The 27,310-nt window shown below is 36.1% G+C and overlaps 2 protein-coding genes across 2 annotated transcripts; both read right to left on the bottom strand.

Annotated features, from left to right (window-relative positions):
* Window positions 1–342: 342 nt before the first annotated feature.
* On the bottom strand, window positions 343–10,238 carry LOC122309896 (phenylalanine--tRNA ligase alpha subunit, cytoplasmic). Its single transcript, XM_043123666.1, has 18 exons — window positions 9,962–10,238; window positions 9,548–9,670; window positions 9,134–9,226; window positions 8,292–8,348; window positions 7,291–7,346; window positions 7,051–7,143; window positions 6,587–6,677; window positions 4,769–4,806; window positions 4,628–4,666; window positions 3,933–4,009; window positions 3,776–3,860; window positions 3,595–3,691; window positions 2,701–2,797; window positions 1,473–1,544; window positions 1,190–1,256; window positions 980–1,105; window positions 787–841; window positions 343–686 (listed from the first exon to the last, which is right to left on the bottom strand). The coding sequence occupies exons 1-18, from the start codon at window positions 10,106–10,108 to the stop codon at window positions 633–635; spliced, it is 1,467 nt and encodes a 488-aa protein (XP_042979600.1). The 5' UTR covers window positions 10,109–10,238; the 3' UTR covers window positions 343–632.
* Window positions 10,239–13,369: 3,131 nt separating this feature from the next.
* On the bottom strand, window positions 13,370–17,251 carry LOC122311597 (NADH dehydrogenase [ubiquinone] iron-sulfur protein 8-A, mitochondrial). Its single transcript, XM_043126202.1, has 7 exons — window positions 17,021–17,251; window positions 15,860–15,938; window positions 15,319–15,372; window positions 15,124–15,215; window positions 14,931–15,044; window positions 13,774–13,953; window positions 13,370–13,689 (listed from the first exon to the last, which is right to left on the bottom strand). The coding sequence occupies exons 1-7, from the start codon at window positions 17,234–17,236 to the stop codon at window positions 13,594–13,596; spliced, it is 831 nt and encodes a 276-aa protein (XP_042982136.1). The 5' UTR covers window positions 17,237–17,251; the 3' UTR covers window positions 13,370–13,593.
* Window positions 17,252–27,310: the final 10,059 nt, after the last annotated feature.

Genomic DNA, 27,310 nt, shown 5'->3' with positions numbered 1-27,310 from the left:
GAAAATTTAAGTGTTACTAAAATGAAGAAAATATAATATCTTTTCCGTATCGAATCCAAGTACCTTAAATAAGATCAACGAAAATATGAAAGTGCGAAAATATAAAAGTGGTCAAGTTTGGAACCGCAAGATGGCTCCCCGTGTAAGCTAAAATTTAGAAGTATTTCCTTGCTGGAGATCTTTTATTTTTATTTTTAATAATTTGGCTTTCGAGAAAAAAGTGATGGGTTAGAATAATAATTTCTGTTTATAATTAGAAGCACCGGCGGGGGGGGGGGGGGGGGGGGGGGGGGGGGGGGGGGGGGGGGGGGGGTGTAAAATAGAATAATAGGCAAAATAATGTGGAAAAAAAGGGGACTCTATACAGGGGCGATATGCTCTCCTACAGTGTCAGGTGCCTAAACATAATCATAGCCTTCAACTAATTACACCACTTGGTGTGTAAAGTCAACAAATAATTAAAAGGGGCGTTGATATGAATCTAATCAAGCAAATAATTATTATAAGGGGATGAAAAACAAGTGTTTCCCCCTAAATTTAGCTAATAATATCGATCCAATGTTTTCAGAAAAGCAAGGGATATAAATAAAAGGAAAACTTTTGCAATAGAAATACAAAAGCACCCCTCCCTCTCAATCAACTCCTAGACGACATATAGGATTTGTCTTGATGAGACCAAGATCCACCTGCAAAAAAACATGAGACAAAAATGAATGAACTAAATTCATGATTGGACAAAATCCCACCATTAGCTAGAAGACAGCAAGAGCATAAAGTAATTATTACCTTGTGCCCAAACAGGTCCCTGATGTTATTGATGCCATAAAGGATCATAGTCGGTCTGGTTTTAAAAGAGGAAAAAGAATCTGTCAAATTTTAGCATTGTCTAAAAGAAAGCTTGTATTAGACTTTCCCTTTCCTATTGAAATCTATTCAACTCTTTGTTCTCTCTCTTGAACTAACAACAAATTTATCTTACCTTTCAAGGGAAAGACCCCAGGCAATAACACGAACATCTTCTGGTAATCCCATAGGAAGCAACATCTCAGGTCTAAACATTCCAGAATTTCCAACCTCTACCCATTTTCCAAAGCCTTCATGATAACTGATAGCATAAAGGATAATACATGAAATTTCTCAAAGCCAAAGTCAAAACAGCCTTGCTAGGTAAACTAATATAATTCAGTACCTGAAAATCTCCATGCTAGGTTCTGTATATGGGTTATAAGCAGGCTTGAAACGCAGCTTGGACATGCCTGAAAACAAGAGACGGGATTAAAAATGTCAAAACTTTTTTTATTATAGTACTGCCTCAAACATACAATTCCCTCATTAATAATTAATTCTCCATGCCACTATAGCAATAGTTTATACACAACAAAACCATCAAGCTTCATTATAGAAGAAATGCAAGTGCTAACTTCTTTGATGAAGTGCACTAAATGAATTTTCAGCAAATGTTCGCATATTACCCAGACGAGAGAAGAAGTCGTGCAGGACTCCTATTAAGTCACCAAGAGTAAGTCCTTTATCGCATATCAGACCTGAAACCAAATAGGTCATAAATTAATGAAAATCAGAATATCATAATTTCCATTAGGTTTTAAATCTAGTTACCACTAACACAGCAACCGAGTCCAGACTGAGTTCCAGCAGTGCTAACAATGAACAGAGCCTGTTCATCAGGTCAACATGAAAAGCAACTAGCGCTTAGCCTGGAGGTTTGCAACTTGAGTGGGAAAAAAAAAAATTTTGATTGGTAAACAAGATTTTATTGATCATAAGAATACGCAAGAGCCCAAGTATACAAGACATATACAAGAGCAAATGCCTAAGTGTGCTAGGCAACTAGAGAGAAAAAATTAACCCACCAGAGAATACCAGCTAAGCCTAGCATTATGTAAATAGCCACAAATAATCCAGCCAAACCTGAAACTGGAATGTTTGGTGTGCCAATTCAAGGATCCAGATGTTAAATACAAAAATGATCACCTACAAACCCTCAATCCAAGCTAGAGTACTATGACAGGCTGAACAGAACACAGGCTGTTCGCCCCCTTTTTGATGAATATGATAATGTCAAGTTCTTTTCAGAATAAGGTGATAGCCAACTTGTGATCGGTAAAGTTGGGTGGTACTCGACCTAACTTGAGAATATTAGTATACCTACCATTTTTTGCAAGGTAGGTAACCCAGTATAACCCGAAAATAAAAACACGTGTTTGGCTTCAATCGGACATTTGACGAATGGTGACAGTTACAGGATCTAGAATAGTCACATCATATACCAATGCTTTGAACTAACAAAAGTACAATGACAGACTCCCGACATAATAAATATTATACTACCAGTGAACATCCAAGGACATTCTAATCCCAATATTTCTTTATTGTGGAGGATTTGATGTGAAAGAAATGGGTGTAGCTTTGAGGAGGGTGAAAAAAGGGTGTTGCAGCTCAAGTCATCGTTCCTCAAAACCCTCTTTCATTGGATAGTGGTCCAAAACAGTGTTCATTTTCTATTTCTTCTTTTAAGATTAACTCGCACTTTCCCCTTTTCCTAGCTGGTTGGATCTCCTGTATAATGAATTGGGGTAATACCCTTTCTTCAAATTAATAAATTTTTTATCCTACTAACAAAAAAATAATGTATATTGATGTGTAGATTACACAATCATATATTTAATAGCTTGTCAATACCTTCTATCTGGTGGAACTCAGCAAGATGAGTTCGATCTACTGCTTCATTTCTGAAAACACGATCAATAGAGAAGTATCTTTTGGGAGTAAACGGTTTCTGCATATATAATCAGTAGAGGAAAAAAAATTATGAACAGTTTATTGGATTTCATTTAATTTGACTGTACGTTTTTTTTAATCGGTAATTTGACTGTACTAATTTATAACCTTATAATCCAACTCTCATATATTAACAAAGAAAAAGGAGGTAGACTCAGGAATACAGAGGAGCCCAGGCTCTAGGGACTATAATTTTACATGCTGAAGCAAATTACCAACGCTAATAAGGTAACGACCGCCCAAAGGCTGTGTTTCACCAGGAAAAAAAAAAAAAAACACAACTGAAAAGACTACTAAAATATTTCTCACTATTTTTTTTTCAATTTCCCAGTTTGTTTGCACTGAGCTGAATAATAAAGGTACTGACAATCTGCATTCTCAACAATTTGCATCATAGAATGTCCCGAGTCAAATTGTAAGCCCAAAACTCTCTGTTTGTGTCTTTACAGGAAAAAAATCTGTACTTCGAAAGAAAATCCAGAAAGCCATTTTCCTTTGTCACCCACTATCTAGAACTTTCTTTTTAAGATTGTCAAGAAATTCCTATACCCAAAAAGGATAAAAACTATTTTGCAGAATTTCTGTTTGCCTTGATTTTCCTCAAGATGAATACAGCCTAAGGCATTATAAATAAGGATACCAGCTTAAAAAAAATAAATAGCATATTAGAAGAAGACAATTCCCCCTCCCTCTCCCTCCCTCCCTCCCTCCCTCTTAAAACTTATCTTAAGTGACAATAGTTTACGATTGAAATGAAATAGTAAATTGAACGGACAAATTAAAACAGTACAGCACCTGGGCGAGCAAGTAAAGCATCCTGGTTGAAATGGCGGTTGTGTGTGTTCGCAGAAGGTTTTTGATTGCTTCATCTCTGTTCCAATCATATTCATATCTGCAAGGGAGGATAATGATGGAGTGAATTATGAAGAGACATCCAAAACAAATAACTGAATAAATATGAAAGAAAATGTCATACCCTCTGGACCCATAACCACCAGACTCATGAACACGCTTCACCCGCTCAACATAATCTTCAGGTAGTTCCTTTGTGATGGCAGGAACTATATGTGAATGACAAGTAAATATCAGAAGGAAAAAGGATGGAGCAGGTCAAGCAATCAAGTGACACAAACCTTTCATGTAGAATGTATCATGTGAATCACGGGCAGGGTGTTGTTGAGGCTGGAACAGCGCATCAAAGTTCCAGAAGCTGCAAGTGAAACAGAAACAGGAAATAAGAGTGTGCTGCAAAACTGGACTCTTAAAGCAGAGGGATGCAATAATATTTTCATTTTTAAGAAGAAATCTTTATTAAACAGAGGGATGCAATAATAGAAGCCAAAAGAAGAAAACATAATAAAAGATTTGGAAATATGTCAAAATTTTCCCCCAGAAGTATAAAATAAAAAAATTATGAGTCGGTATCCATATTAGTAATCTAAGTTCATTGCTCTACGAAGCACTAAATGCATTGGAGCTTTCTAAATAAGACCAGCTGTTTAAAACACAAACACTAGAATCAAATATATATTGGGTCTTCTGACATTAGGAAAAGAATATTTCTAACAGTTTATGAAGGCTTCTCAAAATTCTGTTCAAATAAAAATTGTTCTTTACATTTAAGAAAGCATCATAGAGCAATTAATGCTCTCTATTCACTATGTTGTATAGAATACATTTGAATATCTTTTCTGACAAAGCATCCACTTAGGGATCCGGATCTCATTAGATAAAAGTAAAACTGTGGAACCTCCTATCACAAGTGAAAATAAATCGTTAAACATAGAAATAAGCTAATTTTCCAAGAAAAGAAGGAAAGAAAAGCCACCTGCTCTCAACAAATCTGTCTGTAGGCATCTCCTCAAACCTGCAGCAAGGAGCAAACAGAACAAACAAAAATTATCAAACTTGAAAACAGGTATGATGCCAAAACACAAATGTGCAGGATGTTACAAAGCTCACATCTTACCCCATCTGAAGAAAAATCATCCTAAGTTGATGTCGAACCTGCAAATTGGGAGCCACGCAGAAGCATTATCATATTAACAATAACAATAGGGACCTCAATGTCCAAAACTATATCAAAGTTTATATGGCATTCACAAGAATCAAGTCCAAGTAAAGGCTTCAGTCAACCAAGAGAGGTCCAGAACTAACCAGTTTTTCTTTGACAATTAAAATTTCATTAAAGAGTGCAAAGGTGCACTCCAAGTACACATAATAGATCCAGATCTAAGCTAACTATGATGCACAGATACTTCAAAAGTTATGAGACATTCATGTATGATAAATATCTGAGACATGTACAGCTAGGAGACAATAAGTGTGTCCAATAAATGTAAATTAACTAAAATTGCTGGTACAGGAAATTGCTGGGACATGTTTGAAGTTACAATAAATTCATTTTTCTGATGTTATTTTAAAGAGTTAATGCTAGATACAAGTCGGGCATGGAAGACTCGTGCAAGCCATTTGAAAAAAATGTGGGGCCCACCATAAAAAGTGGGTTTTTTTTTTTTTTTATTGGCACCAACGTCCAGAAACAGCATCCCAACTAATCCCAAGGTGTACAGGCCCTCAGCAGGGAATTTTCACAAGCACACCTCGGGTAATTCAAGAGAAAATCCCTCAATCTGATGGCCCCTAGAGATTTTTGAACCCAAGGGGATTTGAACCTTAGTCCTCGTTTGGTTACACAATTCAGATGTGATGAGATGTTTTGTTGAAAGTTGAATAAAATATTATTATAATATAATTTTTTAATATTAGTTTTGTTTTGAGATTTGAAAAAGTAAAATTGTTTATTATATTTTATGCAGAGATTTGAAAAAGTTGTAATGATGAGATAAGATGAGATAGTTTAGGTTTGGGTAAATAAACGAGGCCTTAGACCTAGGGGGAGCATACCCCCAAGCCCAAGGCCTTTACCCCTTGAGCCACCCTAGGGGTTATAAAAAGGTGGGTCCCCACTTTTTTTAAAGGGTTTGCACATTCTAGGCCTGCAAAGATCATTTTCCTATTTGAAAATAGTCTAAGGTCAAAGTTGAAATGAAAAAAAGAAAAAAGAAGAAAAAGGATCTAAAAAGGGGTTCTTGGTTTTCTTTTTCTAAGAAGAGATGATTAATTTGTGACATTGATGGCATTTTGAGGATGTTTATGAATCATAAACATGGTAGTCATATTGTGGGGATATGAATGTGCTCCTTTGATATCTATCATCGCTTCTGAATTACTCACAGAAGTCGTTTCAAGCCTCGATGCTTGTTATTTATCTCTTAAACCAAAGATCGATTTATATCTATAATTAGCATGTCCCTGCTGCATCTTATTCAAATTTTTCAAGAGTTGCCATATTCTTTAAACATGGTAGATTGTAGTGTTGATTCATACAACATAATATTATGTCCTCTCAATAAGTTTTACATCTCTTTAAACTTCTTGGTGCTTGTTACTTATCTTTTGAACCAAATGAATAACTAAGTATCCTTTTTTTTTTTTTTTTATGACGGGAACCAACTCACGGCAGAGCCCTAAATTTATAAAAAGAGGTCCTAATCTGTATCCATACTGCATCAAGAATTTCTGTTGCACCAAGGGATCATTTTGCACACTGATGACATTACTCACTGATTTTGCATATTTTTGTTCTCTCAAGTTCTGTTATATGGTTACATGAAAATTGCCGGAGTTGCTTCTCAGGACATATTTACTGTGATCAGTTTGGTACTCATTATAAATTGAATAAAAGAAAGAGGGGATGTATACAAAAAGAAAAGCATATTCTTACCTTGTTCAGTGGATGAAGATGACCACCTTCAATAGGCTGACCTTTTGCATTGAAGTTATACTCTTTGAACTCTAAGTTCTTCCATTCACCACTAAGTAACACAAAACCACACAAGATGTCCAAGATAAGATTATCATAACAACTGTTTGCCAGTATATATATTTTGTAGTGCTCGTATCATCTATAGAGTATACATGATTAGCCTGTGCATAAGACAAAATGAAACATCCATAAGAACAATTTCAAACTGAGGTTTTTTTGCATTTCTGCTAAGAAGTTGGAAATAGTGTATTTTTAAAGGAAAAAAGGGATATCAAGCATGACTTGCCAGCACTAGCAACAAAGATGCATCTGACTTTTATATGCCAAAGTAATGAAACAACGTCTTGTTTGCCACTTCAAAGTCACACTTCAAAGTCACATCTATTTCCTTAAAAAAGAAAAAAAAAAAACATAAGTTATACCTCTGAAGCATCTCACGAGTCAAATCAGCAGCAAATTTCTTTCTTTGTGGAGCATATTCAGGACCCTTTCTCACTGAGTATCCATTCCATGTCCTGCACAGAAGTAGTTAAAAATTAGAAACACGATTTATTAAATGGAGTACCAAAGAAACAATTTTGAGTTTTTTTTTTTTTTGGGGGGGGGGGGGCAAGAGCCCAAATAAAGATACGATTAGACACATAAGAAAAAATGATTATTACTGTGTAGCAATAAGCTTTCTTCCTTTGAGAACCTTGATATCATCTTGGTTAATAACCTGGAATCACAGAAAGTGAAAATCTTCTGATGAGTGTTTTTCCAAAAAAGCAAAAAAGATAATGAATAAGAACCATCATATTACTTATCAAAAAATATAAGAACCATCATATTATACAGAGGGAAAGGAAATTGAGGACCCGACAACTCTTTGGGATGGAATTTTTTTTTATTTTATAATTTAAAATGGCGTATTGGTAACAGAGTGAAATTGTTAGGGACATCAGGTCGGGTAGAAAGGCAACATTTATTTTGGTGTCCTAGTCCCATACCCAAGGAGCCTAAGCTGACATGGAAAATTATCACCAAGGGAACTAGTAATAGTTCAGAGGGAAGGATTTTTTTTAATTTTTTGGGGGCCAGGGGGAGAGAGAGAGAGAGAGAGAGAGAGAGAGATTAAAAATTCCAAAAATCTATCCCATCAAAACCTCCCATCAGCCATCTTTCTACAAAATCTCTGAAATGGTGGTTCAATTCCACCACAATCAAAGTGCTACAAAATGCACGCACTGCAATACCATCTTTACTTAATGTTACACCAATGCCACTCTCACTTTTAACCAAGTCCCCCCTACATGAAAGGCTTCATAATACACCCCACCCCACTAACAAAAAAAAAACACACACACACACACAAACACAAATACCCCATTCGTACATTGCCAAACTATCATCTCAATAATTGACTGGCCTTTTCAACTTATCAGAAGAAAATTAAATACCTGAAGCCTTTTCCATCACCATTACTACTCATTAAATGATTTTTGTTTTTTTTTTTTTTTTTTTTTTTTTTTTTTGGGGGGGGGGGGGGGGGGGGGGGGGGGGTGTGTGTGGAGAAGAAGAAATGTGATAATATACTAAGTACAAGAAATAAAGGCACAAACCAATTAACACGAGATGCACAAATTATATCAATGATAGAAAATTCACTGCATTTCTTATGCACCTTTCCACCTTCTATCTGTAGAAGCAAATCTTTGACCGTATCATCCACATGCTGGACCTACAACACATAAAACCTTATAGTGATTTTATATATCTAAGTAAAAACCTTACGGTGATTCTTATCTAGAAAACAGTAAAATAATGTGCAGCATGACTGAGTAACAACAGAATACAAGACTGAGCATCTTAAATAAACAAGCTTCCCTGGTCCTATATTTGAAAACGAAACTTTCAAGCTTATATAACAAAAGGAAGCCAAAAGTCCACCATCGACGAACCCTTTTTTTATCAGTAAACCATATACTCAATAACCTCCACTATCAGAGAAATTGTTCGGCCATGAAGTACACATTGAATGTATTTATGACTATTCCAAGTTCACATAATTTGTCCACAAACAACAATACCAATCTAGGTTATGTAAGTTACCTCTACCCTTTCCTCAGATACAAGCATGATAATTATGCACATAAGTAAGGTCATAAAAATGAAAACAAGGAGATTTGGGCATGATAAGGTTGTATACTAGTGCATCTTTATTAGACCTCAACATGTCAGTGAATTATGATTAGCAGCTTTATAACAAAAATATGTAGCCGCACGTTGGCCACAAAGCGAACCATTCTTTCGCCATTTACTTATCAAAAAAACAAAAAATCAATTGAAGAAATAGTGGAAAGGGTACAAAAGGTCAACACGGAAACCCTAAAAAATGACATTATATAATACGAGATAAAAACAAAATTAAAAAAGGAACTTGCAGCTTTTGTATTATAGTCACCAGTTCTGGACTTCATAAAAATCTAGCATATTTAAGTAACTCAAAAACTCTGTGTATGATACCTTTCTGGATACTAGTTGCTTTCCCATCTCCACCCACTTATTCTTTGCCGCTTGGGCACGACCTATCTTGAAAAGCAGCGGGTCAAGCTTTTTCTGCATCCAAAAATCAGTTTCAAGAGACGAATAACTAACAGTCGCAATATGAATCTTCACAAACACAAATTTTTTTAATAAGTAAAGACTAGACCCAAGATTGATTAGAAACACAACTTGCTATAAATTAGAAAAAAAAATATTGACGAAAGTGGCGTGGAGTTCACACTCCACGCACTGGATATCCCCCTTTTAAACTTCATTAAAATGAATTAATCGCTACATTATGCCTATGAATTCAGTGCTCTGACGAAAGAGCAGATGTCATAATAAACTTTACAATTTCCGAAGCACTTTTCAGTATAAGAGAACAGTACTCACTTGCAACTCTTCCAATGGGATACCCTCTGGAGGTATTGCCAAGAACAGTTGCACTTCAGGTGATCCTGAGGCAGCATACGTCTTCCCCTCATCAGTTAGCACCCACGTCTCTCTCTTTATGTCCTGTATGATTCCCAAGACACAGAAGCAGGGAAAATTGATTAACATCCTCTAAACTCCATGGGAGATTTTGAAGCTGATAATGTGAGACTACACCAAATAACACGGGTCAAGCATCTGAAAGGGCGTGATTCCACAAAACATCTATAGATTCTATACAACAGAATGACCAGACCGAATCATCCGGCTATTCATGAGATTTTAGTTCTATGCATCAAAATTAAAATACGATGAGTAGCGAAAAGCAGAAGAGATAGTGATGAAGAAGAGAGTGGAAAGGAGGAGAACTAGAACCTGAGCATCAACGTATCTGAAGCCGTGGAGGCTCTTGACGACGTTGACGACGTCGTCGTGATTGAGTCCATGTTGGGCTGCGAACTCTCCCGAGTCTGCAATTTCTTGGTTCTTCGCCAGATACCCGAGAATCGCTTCCTCCGCCATTCCTACCCCACAACTCCCCAGCGTTTCTGGTAGGCTCTCTTAACCTATATAATCGGGAAACTTATTCCCTTCTCTCTATTCTCAAAGCACCATGGAGGAAAGACGACTGCCGATTGGTTATGTGCGTAAATCGTGCGGATGAAAGGTAGGGCAAATTCCTAAATGGGCCCGGCCCGGTTTTTGTTTTGAATTAAGCTACGGCCACCGAGCAAATGTCCCGAGGCTTCGTCCCGACTAACGTGGCTTCGGCCACGTGACACCTTTAATAATAAATAACCAAGGCGTGCTGAAATTTCAAAAAATAAGAGAAGAAAGTCAGAAGCCAGTGGAAACTGAAGCCGAAACATAAGGGAGGAGAAAATGAAAAATTCTATATGCAGTCATTTTTACGAATTTTTTTGTGCACTTTAGTGATATGATTGGTTGTGTATTAAAAAAAAATTAATCCAGCCAATTATATCAGTGGAGTGCACAAAAAGTGTAAAAAAATAACTGTATATAACATTACTTGAAGAAAATTGAGAAACCAAGAAACCTAACGCCGAAACTTAAAAAGCCTCGTTCAGTCGTTGGTTAGAGTTGTTCGGCACTCTGTCTTTCATTCTCTCTCTCTCGATTTATCTAAATAAGCTAGTTATTTGTGGTTAGTGCGTGACTGGTGTCTACGAATGGTTCGGTCCGGTGAAGGATCTTCGAGCAAAGTTGTCATGCTCCCCCCCCTCTCTCTCTCTCTTATCTCTCATATTTTAAATAAAGCCACGTGGCATGCCACATCAGTCGAGATAAGGTATTAGTGGATGGGTTCTTCTATGGGTAGTGAAGTTGGTGCACACCCTGCACACCCGTTGACATGGAAGGGCATTTTTGTAAATTGAAAAAAAAAACAAAACAAGCAATTTGCACTTAAGGGAAAGGAAAAATATAGTTGTAAGCATCATTGTATACTAATATGTAAATTAATGTGATGTGATTGGTTAAAAAGTAGATTTTATTGAAAACAATATTAATTTAAATTTTAAGTATGAATGAATCAGTATTGGTATACATATTAGTACGCGACTGTGCTTGTATATAGCAAAACTCTAAGGAAAAACAAGCAATCTTTGAACGTTTCTGCACGTCTCTCTCGCCCCTAATAACGATTTCCAGTTCCGAATATTTTTGAATCTCTCCCTCTTGTCCTACAAATTAAAACCATTTCCAAATAAAATCCAAAATAAAACCATAGAAAACTAAAAATGCCAACCTTGAATAGTCTCCATTGCAAAAAATTACAATGCGGAGGGTTTAAGTAGGGATTTAGAAGTGAAAAATTAGGAGATAACAAAAGGTCGAAGAAATAAAGTTCCTTTTTTGATGCGGGGGTGGAAGGCTCATCGGCTCTCTGCTAGATGAAAATTGCTCTTTTGAAAGCAATTTTGTTTCTGCACAAAATAGCTCTCTTTTTTGTCAATTAGATGATGCGTTTGAATAAAAGAATTTTCTATAAATGGATGTTATTGCTTGGGTGATGTACTCATACATCGTTGATGAAGCTTCAAGTATAGTTTTTAGAAGAGTATTCTTGGAAGTGCAGAGAAAGAGAAAAAGTAACAGGGATTCTTTATTCCTTTAATAGGCCTGTTTTGCATGTTTTCACTTTCTTTTGTCCATTTTTTTAAAACAATTTCATTGTGTTACCGTGGGAATCCGAGGGGGGACGAAGTTGGTGGTGTAGTGGTGCAGTGTCTAATCTTCGAAGGCGTGCGGTGTCTGTACGAGAGTGTCTGATCTTCACTTTCTTTTGTCCTTTATTTAATTTGTTGCTTAGAAATTGGAGGGGAGGGCCATGGGACGAAGGAGGGAATGGAGAAGAATGAGAAGGGCTGGGGAAAAAGGAAAAAGGAGAAGGGTGAAACACATCGTTTTTATTTGGTCTTCAATTTCATCTCCCACCAAAAATAATCTGCACCGTTTCATTAAATCCATTCCATATCAGCACGGGGTGCGCAAGGGGTGCCCAAATATGACTGCGAATAGAGTTTTCCTTAGTGGATTTGGTTGTGCATTTACTCTTTTGTTTTATTAATCAAATTTCACCTCTCACTTATATTAGAAAAGAGTAATGAATTAGATACAGTCATTTTTATGTATTTTTTTTATATATTTTATTAATATAATTTGCTGTATTTAATTTTTTTTAACACACAATTAATTAAAAAATAAGTTTGAGAAAAAAGATTTCTACAAATGTCATTTTATAAGTTTTGCAATTACGTTTTCATCATCTTCGAATATGTCATTAAAAAATTTTTAAAAAAATATTTATTATTTTTTATATTTATTTAATTATTTGATATCGATATAGAAAATTAACAGACGCACAAACCATAAACAACAGGAAATTTTCAAACAAACATAGTTTTTTAAAAAAAGTGATACTTTTTTATTTTGTAAGAATGACATAGAAGAACAACATTTTCATTTTTTAAATAACGAGACAGTGAATTGTGAAAATGTATGGAAGAGGAGACTTTAAGGGCAACACTTACATAGAAAAATAAAGGTTGTAGAATACTATGTGAAAATTGAATTTGACTACTCTGTTGTAAATAGGGCTTAGTGAGGACAAGTGTCATTAGGCTCCTGCTGATGTTCAATGTTTTCTTTTCTTCTAATAATGTCCTCGGTCCTCATAATAACAAGTTAACAACCATTTTTGTGAGGATATTTGGATTTTGGAGGTCTAAGCCCCTTCGAGTTGCGATTTTTGGTTGGAAAACGTTTTTGGATAAATTCTCACCATAACCTAAAGAAAAGACACATCGCAGAATCAAGAAATTTAGGAAGTAATATTACTTTAAAAAAAAAATACCTCCAAAACTCGCATGATGGCGTTGCCTAACTATATACAGTGCGTCCACCAAGGGATGAACGAACCTACATAACATCTTCCATTTGGATATAAAGCACTTTTTTTTCCTTTTATTAAATCAAACTTTATTCAAAGGAAGAGAGTCGTATCAATCTATCTTCAACGCAAGCCAAGTAGAGCTGCTTTTGCTTTCAGTCATAAGAGGTTCTCTTGGGAATTTATCCGAGGAATCTAAAACACATAGCAATGTCAAGAATCTAGTTCATCTGAATATGATTCCCCGTGTTCACTTTTTCTTTTCCATGCTTGTCGAGAAAGATTTAACAAATGTCAGAATTTTATAGAAGGGGTCAAATATCCCTTCACGAGTGACTCCCCAAGAAGTATATGATGCTATCATAGTCACATTCATATCAAGGACGCCAATCCTTGGCCTATCCTCTTTATCATTTCCGCTCCAAAAAAAACCTTTAATCCCTTGCATTAGAATGTATTTAACCAAAGAGAAGAATGCAAACCAAGGATATTAGACATTAAATTCAAGACCCATGTATAGAGGTCTATTTATTGTTCACTTCGTTTAAAAGTAAAGATGATGCACCAGCCAGGGAGAAAACATCGGATGGAACATTCAGCGATAGAGGCTTTCAGACCTAAGGTTCTCCGCAATCTCAGTTTCCCAACGGTCCCCATTCTCAAGCAGCTTCTCTTTGTCATACAGAAGTTCCTGCACCAATGGAGGAATATCAGAATCATTTTAATTCACTTAGCATTAACTGCCTATGATTCAGCAAAAATTATGCATACTAACCTCGTGAGTTTCCGTTGCAAACTCAAAGTTGGGTCCTTCAACAATGGCATCTACAGGGCACGCCTCTTGGCAGAATCCACAATAGATACACTTTGTCATGTCAATATCATACCTAGTAGTCCTACGGCTACCATCTTCTCGTTCCTCCGCTTCAATGGTGATTGCTTGTGCAGGACATATCTAATAAATGACAATAGTCTTCTGAGGTTAAAATGCCACACACAGCTGCCAAGCCACATTAAATTCAATATAATACCAACCTGACCATTAGTTGGATTACACTGTAATGGCTAGATTAGAAATGCATCATTAAAGAAATTTAAACGTAAACTCAAACATTGAATTGATCTAGGTTGCTAAGGATTAGTTAATGACACCCACTCACCATAATCCTAGAAAAAAATTTGAGGGCTTAACAATAAAATATATCAGTCACGCAAAACAAAAAAAAAAAATTACAGATAATTCATGTTATTAAAATCTACTGAAAGTGAGAGAAATTGGCATCTCTTATATTTCAGGTAGGTTAAATAAAATTTATCAAAGTCTGGAGTGGATTAACATCATAATATCTCTATTAATCAGGAAAATGCACGCTTACAGAAAAATGTATCAGGCAAATACACATCTAGGAGATACCTCAGCAAATTGTAATGATTTGAACAAGTTTTTGGATGTAGTCAGAAAAATAAATCAGCACGCAAGCATAAAGATGTCATTGATCATATCTATATCTCCAACTTCTCGAGTTCTCAATCTAAGGAAGCATGTACATTCTGAGATCTCGGGTGCAACTTAGTATGTATATCATAACTATGTCAAAAACTTTGAATGAGACAGAGGTGTCAAAACTGGCAGAAAATCCACAAAAGTCTTTGAATACCAATTGAATAGTAATTTGCAACCGAAGGACTCAGCTCTAAGCGCTTTCCAAGATAAACAGGCTAGCACTGCCCATTGCCAGCACAGGAAAGTCAGGAATCCATTACCCACAAACTCAGAGTAATTCAGCCAGTGGCCAAAAATTACAAGAATTTTTTGGCAGTTAGGCTGATGGAGATGAAATCATGCAATCCCATATACCACTTCTTCAAGTTTTGGTTCAAAAAGCAGTGACTTAACTTAGATTAGTTACTAAGATAATACAGAACTCTTACTGCCTCACAGAGTTTGCATGCAATGCAACGTTCCTCTCCAGTTGGGTATCGACGAAGGGCATGTTCACCACGAAAACGAGGGCTCAAAGGGCCCTTCTCAAATGGATAATTGATCTGCATGATAAAATTTACGGAATTTAATATCATAGCATATGCAATCCAAGCTGGAAGATGGGTATAGGAAGACACTTACAGTAACTTTTTTATCAAAGAAGTATTTGAGTGTCAGCATCAGACCCCGAACCATTTCAGTGAGAAATAATGTGTTTATGCTTCTTTCAAAAACTGCAACCACTCAGAAAGCATCAGTAACTATTCCTTGGCCATTGTGGAAAAATTAGTTAAAACAATAGAGATCATAAACTTTTCCAATAAGTACTCTATGTACCAGAACTCCAGTCCTTTGACATCTCCTTTGCAAGCTCCTCTCTTTCTTCATCCTCTGTGGTTGGGGTAGTAGATACATGTAAGAACCATAAAAACCAAAGTACATATTTTATGCTTATGGCAACAGATGAAGCTCCCTCAAACAAGACAGCAGGAAAAGTACAAATAATAAAGCCGTTTACTGAGGTTTGCAAACAGGATTTGTGCTGGTTATTTATTCCAGGGGAAAAAAATTCTCTCTTTTATCCCCTTTTACAGGAAAGTTTTTTTAAAATTGACGACCAAAACAAAAACCCCAAAAAATAATCTTCTATACTATCTGAAGTCTGAACTGGCTACAGCATAAAGGTTAAAAACTACAAAACAATAAATCATGACCACAGTTTTCAAGCCTGCAATGTGACCCATATGAGGTTATCCATATCATATAGCTTACATATTTAGCTTTGAACTCATCCTTGATACAATTCTCCTGGATTTTCTCTTCAAAATATCTAAATATATACCTAAATCATATATATGACTTGAAGAGCAAAGCAAACCTTTTCTGGTGCTGTATGGGTGAGAACTGAACCGCATCCTATAGTTGTGCAAACCCAGCAATGCTTGTCCAGGAACAGCCTAACCAATGGAGGATTAGAGGAAACACACATTAGACAATGTAAATCCAACATCTCGTAGTACTTATGACCTGGATGTTGTGAAAATTATGAGAGCATTGATATACGACAGAAATAGGATTCTCATCTGCGAAACTTTGTTTTGATAAGTTCATCTACGAAACTGAATATCAAAGAAGTAACCAAACTTCTTTAAATCAAAATAACAAAAGCTATCTTAAAGCTTCAATCGAGAGTTCAGAACATTTTCCAACACAATTTGGGACTAAGTTATCTGAATTCATACTATCCTATATAGCTCCTCAACATAACAGTTAAATGTCTACACCATTTTCCTTTCTATAATCTTATTATTTTTGTTGTAGTTTAAACAACCTTTAGCATATCAGAGAATATAGCAAGCTCGGTCCACTAATGGAACATCAGCTCAAAGTGTGGCACTGCAAATTTTCATAAATGTCTCTCAATATCCACCTCCTTATAGCAAAAGCTTTGGACACTGTCATTTATTGACGGGGACCCATCATACCATAATGATCTTGTTGCTAGACTAATGAGATTTAGAGGCTTTAGCTTCTCCCTCTTTGGACTGTTTCATACCAAGGCTTGCCCATAGGGAACTGAGACAACCTTCTTAAAAGAAACTCGTCACTCAGAGTCCCAGAAAAATAATGAGATTTAAACAATGACCTATCAAATCAAAATCTACAGCATCAAACCAAAATATTAGGAAAAAATATCACTCATTGATTTCCCATAAAAATTTATATAAAAAAAATATATAGTATAAAATTATAATCCGTGCTTCAGGTTTTGCACTGCATGCAATTATTAAATCACAACAAAAATGAACAAATTCAATAGTTCAAATCAACAGCACTAAGCTCCTGGTTAAAAAATGAGAAACCGGTAAAAGTAGACATCCCGTTATTCTCGGTAGAAGGAGGGTTTTGATTCAGCGTAAGCTAAGCAATCGATGGGATGAAATTGAAACTTCTAGATTGATCTGAATTTGAAATTTTTTCAGCTACCAAACAGAGCACGAAAGGTGAACGAAAATGGCTAGGGCAGAAAAGTTCTTACAAGCTGTCGAGCGCGAAGAGCCTGAAGAGATTTGCGAGCTAAGATTGCGGCCATTGCGGAGAAATATCCAAGTCGAATAGCTTCTGCTTCGTCTGCAGGTCGCCCGCGAATGGAATTGGAGGAGGGAGGAACACCCAACTGACGGCTAATGAACAATGTATTAAAAGCGAGGAGATTGGAATCGTTGAGGCCAGTTTGTAGCAGATGCCACATCATGCCAGAGCCGGTTCCTAAAACGCACCGTCTGGGAAAGACGGTACGTTTCTTTTACACAGCAAATACGGTGCGTTCTGTCTTAGAAATCCGTCGCGACAAAACTTTATAATGTCAGCTTGTTTATTACGGGTGTAAAGTCGCGGCTATAAATACCTAGTAAGTAATATGCCTCTGTTAGCGTGTCGGCTTATTTGGTTGTTGTCTTTACAAATTACAACTTCGTCTTATTAACTTTCAGTAACGCCTCTTGGGTTCTATGCACAAAGATCGATAGGGTCATGTATTCAAGGTTTTAATCCCTAAAAGATCGATTCAAAATGTCATACTTTCGTGAAGTTTTCAAAAAAGAGTTTCGTTATATATAGTTATTTTTATATATTTTTTATATATTTTATTGATACTAGGTGAAAGCAACGTGCAATGCACGTTTGCTTAGTTTATATGTAATTTTTTTTGTTAAGAATTAATTTTTTATTAATAAAGATGTAATATTTTTGATTAATTAAATAACTAATGATGTAATTTTTATATAATTGATAAATAATTAAACATTGTGATATATTAAAAAAGAAGAGCATTAATAGAATCCATAACATGATCCTATAAATAAACATCACTCATAGTTTTATGAAAGCTGTTTGAGATCATTTTGATTCTAACATGACGATCCAGCATTTTCTTCATCTTCCACCGCTTCAATAGAGAGCACATTAAATTGCCTATATTTTTTCTCCTTAAGTTTCTCTGGATCTGCATAGACTTGAATATTCCAATTTTTTTTTTATAATTTATCTGCAATGCATTTAACATACGGTCGATTTTCTTACAAAATAAATTTTGAATAGCTTTACATAATTAATAAAAAAAAAACATAATTTTTTTTGTAATTAATTCATTATAACAAAACTCAACTTTTGAAGAAAAATTAAAGAGATACCTCTCCAACATGTTCCATCAATTCATCTACTGAACAACCAAGTGTATCTTTCCAGTATTATCGTCCAGTTCAACATATGTCCTAACACTTTAAATGCATTGAATATATTAATTTCAATTTAAATGGTGTTAAATTATAAATTAAATAAGACATAAATTTTAAATTAAAATTATAAGATACATACCGTGGTTTGCAGACCCCTTGACTTTTGCTATACATACCAACGAAGCTTTCATTGTATTTATATCAAGTTCCTTTATTATAGCTAACACATGACATGTAATAAAATACTTGGATAAAGTCAATAACATTTATCTTCGTCTTTATCTAAAATTTTACTTTCTACATTAAATTATAATCAATTTTTAGAATGAATGTTTGTGTAAATATTTTAATTTATTATTAATAAAATAATATTTACTAATAAAATAATATTTACCGTCATGGATTGTAAACACTTAATCAACTCTGCAATATCAACTCTAAAATATTATTTATTTAAGAGAAATTATAATATAAATACTATTATTTATTTTATTTATTTATATTATTATTTATTTCACATGTTAGCCGCGTGAAACACTTATCAAGGAAAGAGTACTAATATGACACTAAATAAGTATTACCACTTCAATACAATAAAAAGTAAAAGCTAAGCTAGTCCCTAAACATGACACGTACGTACAATAATTTGTTCAAAAGTTTATAGTGAGTTGGCAAAAAGCTAGCCATTGGATGAACCTTCTTGACAGGTGTTTTGCATATACTTTAATGCAAGTAGTTATATGGGAACGGATCGGCAGACTCACGCTGGGCCTTGTTCCTTGGACAAACCTCAAGTTTTGCTATTCCTGTGCCCTACAAACTTGCCTTCTGAAATCTCCAGTTACATTCTTAATTCTCCGACAACTCCTTTCGAAAATTTTAAATCTTCCCCCTAAACCTCCAATCCTTCCCGATCACCCTCCTCTGAATTCTAGCCGTATCTCACCTAGGGTTTAGATCCCTTTTTCCCTCCTAAATCTAGAGTTCCGTTGTTTACTTCCCCCATTTTTCCCTGCTTTCTGATGTAATCTAGTTTTTTTTTTTTTTTTTTAAATATCGTTCTTACTACCATTAGTTATATGGTCTATTATTGATTTATAGATTTTAGTTCAATCTATGGTTTCGAATATTGATCCTGAAAGTTGTAATTTTGGCTTCGACGAGTTTTGGGGGAGGATTTCTTTAACTGGAGTTATGTTTTTTGTCCCCAAAATCGTTGTTTTTGTAGAAAACTTGGCTTTGAAGGCTTTAGGGATAGGGTCATCGAAAACACTTTTGCCCAGTTCGGTGCTAGAAATAGAGAATACAGTGCTTTATCGCCAAAGTGGTGCTTAGATCTAAAGCTCATCCGGTTGTAATGGAAAATTTCTTGTATATCCAGTGTAATGTCTATCTATGAAGCCAAATCTGGATTTCCTGAGGGTAATATTCAAGGATTAATGGTGTTTCAGTCTTCTCCATTAAAGACTTGGTTAACCAATCCTCTTCATTCTTGTTTTACATGCAATCTGCAAGCTTTATTGGTTGAGCAGAGCTATGTGCCATTGATGAACCGACGAGAAATTCAGTATCATTAGCAGTCACACTGGGAAAAGTTTTGAATGTCACGTTCGGAACCAAACAATGAGAATTTCAAAGATGCAGGTAGGATTTTGAATCATGATAATGTTCCGTTACATTTATTTTGAATTGGTTTATCATTGCCAGTGCCTATTGGTTCTTAAAGTCCTATGCAAGTTTTGTCCCTCATTTAGTATTTGGGTTGACGTGTTATTAATATTATCTTTATTACCATTTTAATTTTGGTTTGGATTTCTTAATTCTATTTTCCTTTTCTAAATGGAAAAGGTCAACGTACTGTTGGTGGAGGAGGGTGTGGTTTGAGCCTGCATTTGTTGTTATAAATGGGTGAATGCTTGTTGTGATGTAATGAGGAAAGGTTAGATTGCTAGGTTGGTTTGATGTATTCAGAAATGGGAATAGATGCAAGATGTTTGATAAAATGCTTAAATGAGTTGATTTGGTTAGAATGCTACGTAAAAAACCACTTGACACCTGACCGGCTCTAAGTGCTCCTCTTGATGAAAAGAAGGGTGGGGATTTCTTTAATATTTATCGATGCTTACCAGCTGGAAACTAACTTTATTAACATCTTGCCAGCTAAGGAAACTGACACTTGCATTCTTCCATTAGTGTATTTGATATTTGAAAATCAAAAAGATTTCTTGTGTTTTTCGTTCGTCTGACCGTGGTTTGTGTGTTTTGTCTTTTATATCCTTCTGTTTTCAGTTTTGTGTACGTTTATGTGCAGATATTTTAGTCTTTATCCTGTGATTTGACGTTGTATCAGAGATATTTTTCCCAAATAATTTTAGACCACACAATCTCTCGTTCTCGACTTCCTCTCCCTCTCAACTCAGACCCCTTCTTTTCTCTCTCCCTCTACGTGACCCTAGATTTCTCCAGAAGCTGTGAGACCCAGCCCCAACGCCTCTCTCTCCCTCTGTTTCCATCATCTTGGCCTCAACCTCTGCAATTTCCAGCTAGATCTACTGCTTCTCATCTCGATCTCCTCCACTTCGCTTTAGAAATAGTAGTTTCGGTATATCTCTCTCTCTCTCTCTCTCTCTCTCTCTCTCTCTCTATCTAAAAAACTTTTGATAGTTTTTTCTCCAGTTTAATGCATTTGTGTTTGCATTGTTTGAATCTATGCCTAATTATAATATACCAATTAGAATGTAAAAGCAAAAAAAAGGTGGATTTGGTAAATAATATTGTTGATAATAGTACTGTGTTTGTTTTATATTGATTTCAATTCTAATTACCCATGAGTTGCTTTATGCCTCAATTCTGAAAAACAACATCAATGCTGTTGTTTTGTACTCTGTTTTTTGTTATAGGTTTTTCTAATAAGTTTTATGAATTTCTACATAAATATGTTTAGATGTTTCATATTATAATTTTTGTATGAACTGAAGGATCTATACAACTTTTTATGCTCAAGTCAGATTGCAGTTTGTGTTTATTAAAAATTTATGGGTTTTATTTTTTTGGTTTGCATGTTATTATTTTTATTGGTGGCTTTGACCCGTGCAGTGAAGGCTTTTCCTAAGGATGACCCAACCAAGCCCTTGTTTTTTTCTCATCTTTTCTCTGTTTATGGTTTCTTGCGGTTTTTAAGCATCCCCTTGTTTTTTAGCCCATTTTCTTTGGATGATTTTGTGGGTTAGCTTAATTGTTGTGTTCCAAACACATTGTTGGATGTTGTTCATGTTGCTTTGATGCGTGCATTGAGGCACCATCTTGAGACACTCTCATAGGATGGCTTGCAGTTTCATTCATCATAAAACTTAGAGATTATTAAAAGGCAGTAATCTAGTAGCATAAAACTTAGAGATGATGTAATGCATAGATAGATTATATATAATATAAACACAAAAAAGGTAGTAAAACTGACCTTTTTAATATACCTTCAAACCTTTGCACCACTGCACTGTTTCACCACACCTGATTTCATAGAGAGGGAGCATGGATAAGTTTTCTGAATTCAGTTTTGTTATAGGTTTTTTAATAAGTTTTATGAATTCTATGATTTCATGGTATCAGTTAGTTCATTTCTTAGAAATATGAAAAAACATATGTAATGCATGGATAGACTTGTACTATAAACACACAAAAGAAAGTTACTCACTTTTCAATCTTCCTTCAAACCAAGAAAACCGTAGCACCAATGCACTGAAAGTAATAGAAGGTATCAATCACTTTCCAAATGTTAGCACCATTGCACTGAAAGTAATAGAAGGGTTTTCTTAAACCCCTTTCAATGGCTATTGGGTTCCACGAAATGTCTCTTGGTATTCAGACTTTGAATATGACTGCTGTACTGCTTGGCCATTCGGCTGCCTCATCAAGTGATTGAAAATTATTAATTTCTCCCTGCCTACACACATGGACATAAAAGGTAACTTATTACAAATTATAAGTTATACTGTATATTATAAAAACTTATTATAAATTTCTATTACATTTGATTAAAATCTGCCTCCACAGATTTTGAACTTATATTTTCTCTCTGGTTGCAGCTTCTATTCCAATGCAATAGCTGGCACACGTACAGAAGGGGAAAAATAAGAAGAAATGGGACTGTAGTCTTTCAAAATTGTAACTTATTATAATGTTTTGTCATTATAATTTACAGGAAAAGACAATAGTATCCCTGCCTAATTAATTTGGCACTATTTTTCTTCAAAAATTTGAGTTATTATATGAATGGAATTCAAACAGGCAACACATTTGGCCACTAACGGGGTATAATTATAATTTGGCACTGTTTTCCTTCAAGATTCTAAATTATTATTTAATGGATTTGAAATAGACAACATAAATGGCCATAAAAACGATAGCTTAACAGCTATTTAACGGGAACAACAAAACTAACGGGAAAACAAGATTTTCCGTCCAAAACAATAAATTCCGTTTTATACACACTTTTTATATATAGAAGATAATTAGTTAAAATAATTATTTTATATTAAAAATAAGTGATGCAACTAATCATATTAATAAAATATATAAAAAAATACACAAAAATGAGTATATATATAATTTTTATTTCTTAAATTATATCATCAAGTTTGAATACGATTTTTCTTTCAAAGCAAAAAATAAGTGGATACATTAATCCAAGGACTAACAATTACATAACTTCCATGTCCTCAAACATGCATAGGAGCATGTCTAGCTAGGACATGAGCAGTACCATTGCTCCAAATATTGTAAGTACACTAATTATTAGGTCTTATTTAGATTCAGAAAATATTTCATCTCATCTCATCATTATAACATTTAGAAATTTTTATACAAAATATAATAAACAATTCAACTTTTTCAAATCTAAAAATAATAATAATATTAAAAAAAAATATTTCTAATAATATTTTATTCAACTTTCATCTTTTATCTAAAATTATCTTATTTCATTTTTAAATCCAAACTAGCACCGTCAACCTTTATTAAATGATATTCTTACATTGGGAGAAAAGAAAAAATGGAAATGAATTGTGCATGATGTAAGAATTTGCACAACCTCTGATGAATCATTGATGGATGTATAAATGCTTAATGAAAAAATATAAGTACACTAATCAATTTGAAGGGACCATCCCAACCGAAGGGCCCTGGAACGTATAAGAAGATCCATTGTATAATAAAAACCAAGAAGCCCAGAGGTTATAGAAAGATAGTCAGGAAGAGTTTGAAGAGAAATGTGTATGGCACCACCTTTAACGGAAGGATAAAAATAGCAGGAAGTGACGCAATTATTCAAAATCCTAAGTGGTGATCCGTTTTGATAAATCTTGAATGAGATATGTACAACAAACGAGCTTATATATACATGTAATTTTTTATAATTAAGGATAACTCGAATACAATGACATCTTAACTAACTTAAGCATCGGAGTGTTTGCAAGAGAAGCCCCCTCAGGTTTCATCAATGAATTATGGCCGCACAGTGAAAAATTAGAAGTGAGACATGTCCCTAACATTTGGTGCCGTCTATGGGATCGGGTGATTCAGCGTGGTTCTCACATGCCAATTGTAGCACGCTCAGTAGCGAGCCGAACGATGGATGTCGTACCGTCATTTATGGAAGCGCGACTAACAGTAGCAGAGGAAAAATTGAAACAAGCTCTATAGGCCATGGGAATCTTACAAAAAGAAAACGACGACTTAAAAAAGAAGAACGCCAATTCCCATAATGTCGATGTGTTCGCTCATAGTGAGCAAAGAGAAGAGGAGGCCCATTGTAGGGTCGAAAAGCATACTGAACGAGCAAAGAAAGAAAGAATGCATGATGAATTGAAGGAGCTGGCGGGATTTAAGTCAGTTAGGGACGTGTTTAGGGTCAGCTCGCCACGCTGACCCTAAACACTAAATGCAAACCTTAGCAGCTTATGGTGCCATGTAAAAAGGGCGCGTAAGTTCTCAGACCACGCCGACCCTAAACACTAAACGCAAGCTTTAGCAGCTTGTGGTGCCATATAAAAAGGGCGCGTAGGTCCTCACACCACGCCAACCCCGCCTTAGTAGCTTGTGGTGCTGTAAAAAAGGCGTGTAGGTCCTCAGACCACGCTGACTCTAAATACCAAACGCAAGCCTTAGCAGTTTGTGGTGCTATGTAAAAAGGGCGAGTAGGTTCTCAAACCACGCTGACCCTAAACACCAAAAGCAAGCCTTAGCAGTTTATGGTGCCATGAAAAAAGGGCGAGAAAAGTTAGGGACTGCTTGACCCTAAACACCAAAAACAAGCCTTAGCAGCTTGTGGTGCCATGTAAAAAGGGCGTGTAGGTCCTCAGACCATGCCGACCCTAAATACCAAAAGCAAGTCTTAGCAGCTTGTGGTGCCATGAAAAAATGACGCGTAGGTCCTCAGACCACGTCGACCCTAAATACAAAAAACAAGCCTTAGCAGCTTGTGGTGCCATGAAAAAATGGTGCGTAAGTCTTCAGACCACGACGACCTTAAACACAAAAAGTAAGCCTTAGCAGCTTGTAGTTCCATGAAAAAAGACAAGAACTAAAAGGACGCAGTAGCCTGAGCATTTAACAAAGCAAATTGAAATTCATTGCTATAAATGTACAAGATACAAAAACACAAGAAAGCTATCCATAGTTAAAGACACAAGGGGCAAAAACGGTAAAAGGGCATTGTTAGGCGGGAACGCACCGGGTATGTTTATAAAAGCGTCAGGCATCTCTTTCCGACCAAACTCATCAATCTCGCTGCGGACAATTTCCTCAGGATAAAATAATTCCTGGTCAAGAATCTAAAAGTTGGTGGCAGGATCAACCAGGAGACGATTCCTTAGCCTCAGAATACCGCGACCATGCCCATAAGTAAAGGCATGTTCCCTTAAATCAGGGACGTGGGCCAACTGGGCGCGGAGCTGTACGACCTCCCCCTAAGCTGTAGTTAGCTCCCCATCTTTTCGGATAGACTCCGCTGACTGACTCTAAGAGCCAAATTCACCTCTCGAAGATTCTCCTTGAAGGACATGCAGCTGTCTTGAGAACGGGTTAGGTCTCCACGAAGAGAGGACAGTACTTCATCACGGGCAGCAAGCTTGGAGTTCAAACAAGAGCTCTCAGCCTTAAAGTTCTCATAAGCCTCTGAAAGTCGCAGCCTGGCTAAGTCCCTCTTAGAACGGAGAATGGACAAGGCAAAGTCATCTTTAACCTTGGCCGCATTTGCTAGACAGGCAGCTCGTGCGGCTCCAAGAGTTCAGCCTCACGCATCTTGAGATCGCCTTGCAAGGAATGGGAATAACCCTTAGATTGCTCCAACAGGATCTTCAGCTCCTCCCTCTCCTTAGCCAAGGCTGCCAATTCAACTCTGTCAACTCACCATCTCTCGGAAGCACGTTTGGCTATGTAGCATAATTGGAGACGCTCTTTAACCTCCTCCTCAAGGCGGGAACGATCAACTACTATCCACGCGACCAAGTCATTAGCCTTGCACAAAGAAAAGCAACTAATATGAAGATAGACTAAGATACGAACGGGGCATATGCAAAACGGAACAAAAGGCATAATACTTCAGAGAGCCAACTTCTCAAACGAGTAGCCATCTGAGCGATAGCCTTAGCATGGGAGTTAACATCTGTTGAAGAATCATCACCGCTAGCATCCCCTCTCACGATCTCGCCAGGGTCTGGGAGGGGTGCCTCCCCAGGCCGTACGGACGATGCCATCGTCCTTCCTGATAAATCAACCAAGTGTAAAGGAGGCAGAGGAGGTGGTGGGTGAGCCAGGTCAGGTTCACGGAGACGGCTGTCTTCCCTCAAGAAATTCACCAACTTCTCCTCAAAGAAGGAGTCAGTATCCCTGCCAAAAGAGGAGGTGTGAAGAGAAGGGAGAGAGAGTCCCCCGCTACCAATTGGTGAAGAGGTATTTCCTGTGATGCCCCCAAATTCCGTTTGAGATCGAACGGACATTTGAAGCGTCGAGACATGCAACATAAGGTTACTTGCCCTCGTTCATGACATATAAGATGCAATGTTCCTAACATGCATCTAACAATATGCAATATTCGCAGCGGATAAATTTTTTTTCTTTAGCAATACTATGCACCAAATTGAAAATATCTCAAATGGTTAAAACATACTTTATACATAAAAACCTATTGAACAACTAAGATCACAACACTAGTCCAAAATAGTTATGATCCAAAAGTACTGGAGATGCAACTCCATCGTACAAGTAGTAATTTAACTACTATATTAACATTAACGACGCACCGTCGTTCAGTCGACTGTGTCTAGTTGATCAGCTCCTGATCCTCCTTCAGGTCCTGTAACAAGATCTACCATTCGGGGGGAATGGTAGTTGGGACTACCACAGTGAGATTTGATTACAAATCTCAGTAAGTTAACAAAAAACTTTCACACATACTAATGATGCATGGATGACAGTAAAAGTATAAATGCATAATTAAATTCATAAGTAATTAAAGCATAACTTAGCGTATAACATAGCATAATTGACATAACTTAAATTGAAACATGAACTGAACTTGACTTGACATGAACTTGATCTGAAACTTGACTTAGTATGAATTTATTCTGAAACTTGAATTAACATGAAAAATACATACTCCACAGTTGTTGTGACCCCATGTATTCTACGTGTAAATACATACTCCACAGTTGTTGTGGCCCCATGTATTCTACGCAAACTTGACTTAACATGAAAAATACATATTCCACAGTTGTTGTGGCCCCATGTATTCTACGTGTAAATACATACTCCACAGTTGTTGTGGCCCCATGTATTCTACACATCACAATGCAGTTAAGTACATACTCCACAGTTGTTGTGGCCCCATGTATTCTACACAAACTGAATGTACTCAAGATGAAACGTGACTGGAATACGAAAGGACTGGAGCCCTGACGTAACATAACGTGATTTGAACATAACTTGAAATACATGACCAACTTGAGATAGAAACATTTCGTAACATGGCATAACATATAATAGACAACATATTTAACATGACATACTTGACATACATGTAATAGATGACATACTTA

Source organism: Carya illinoinensis, chromosome 5 (assembly GCF_018687715.1).
Source record: "Carya illinoinensis cultivar Pawnee chromosome 5, C.illinoinensisPawnee_v1, whole genome shotgun sequence".
Classification (NCBI taxonomy): Eukaryota; Viridiplantae; Streptophyta; class Magnoliopsida; order Fagales; family Juglandaceae; genus Carya; species Carya illinoinensis.
The sequence above is the reverse complement of the archived record's forward strand: the minus strand, read 5'-3'. Positions and strand labels throughout refer to the sequence as shown.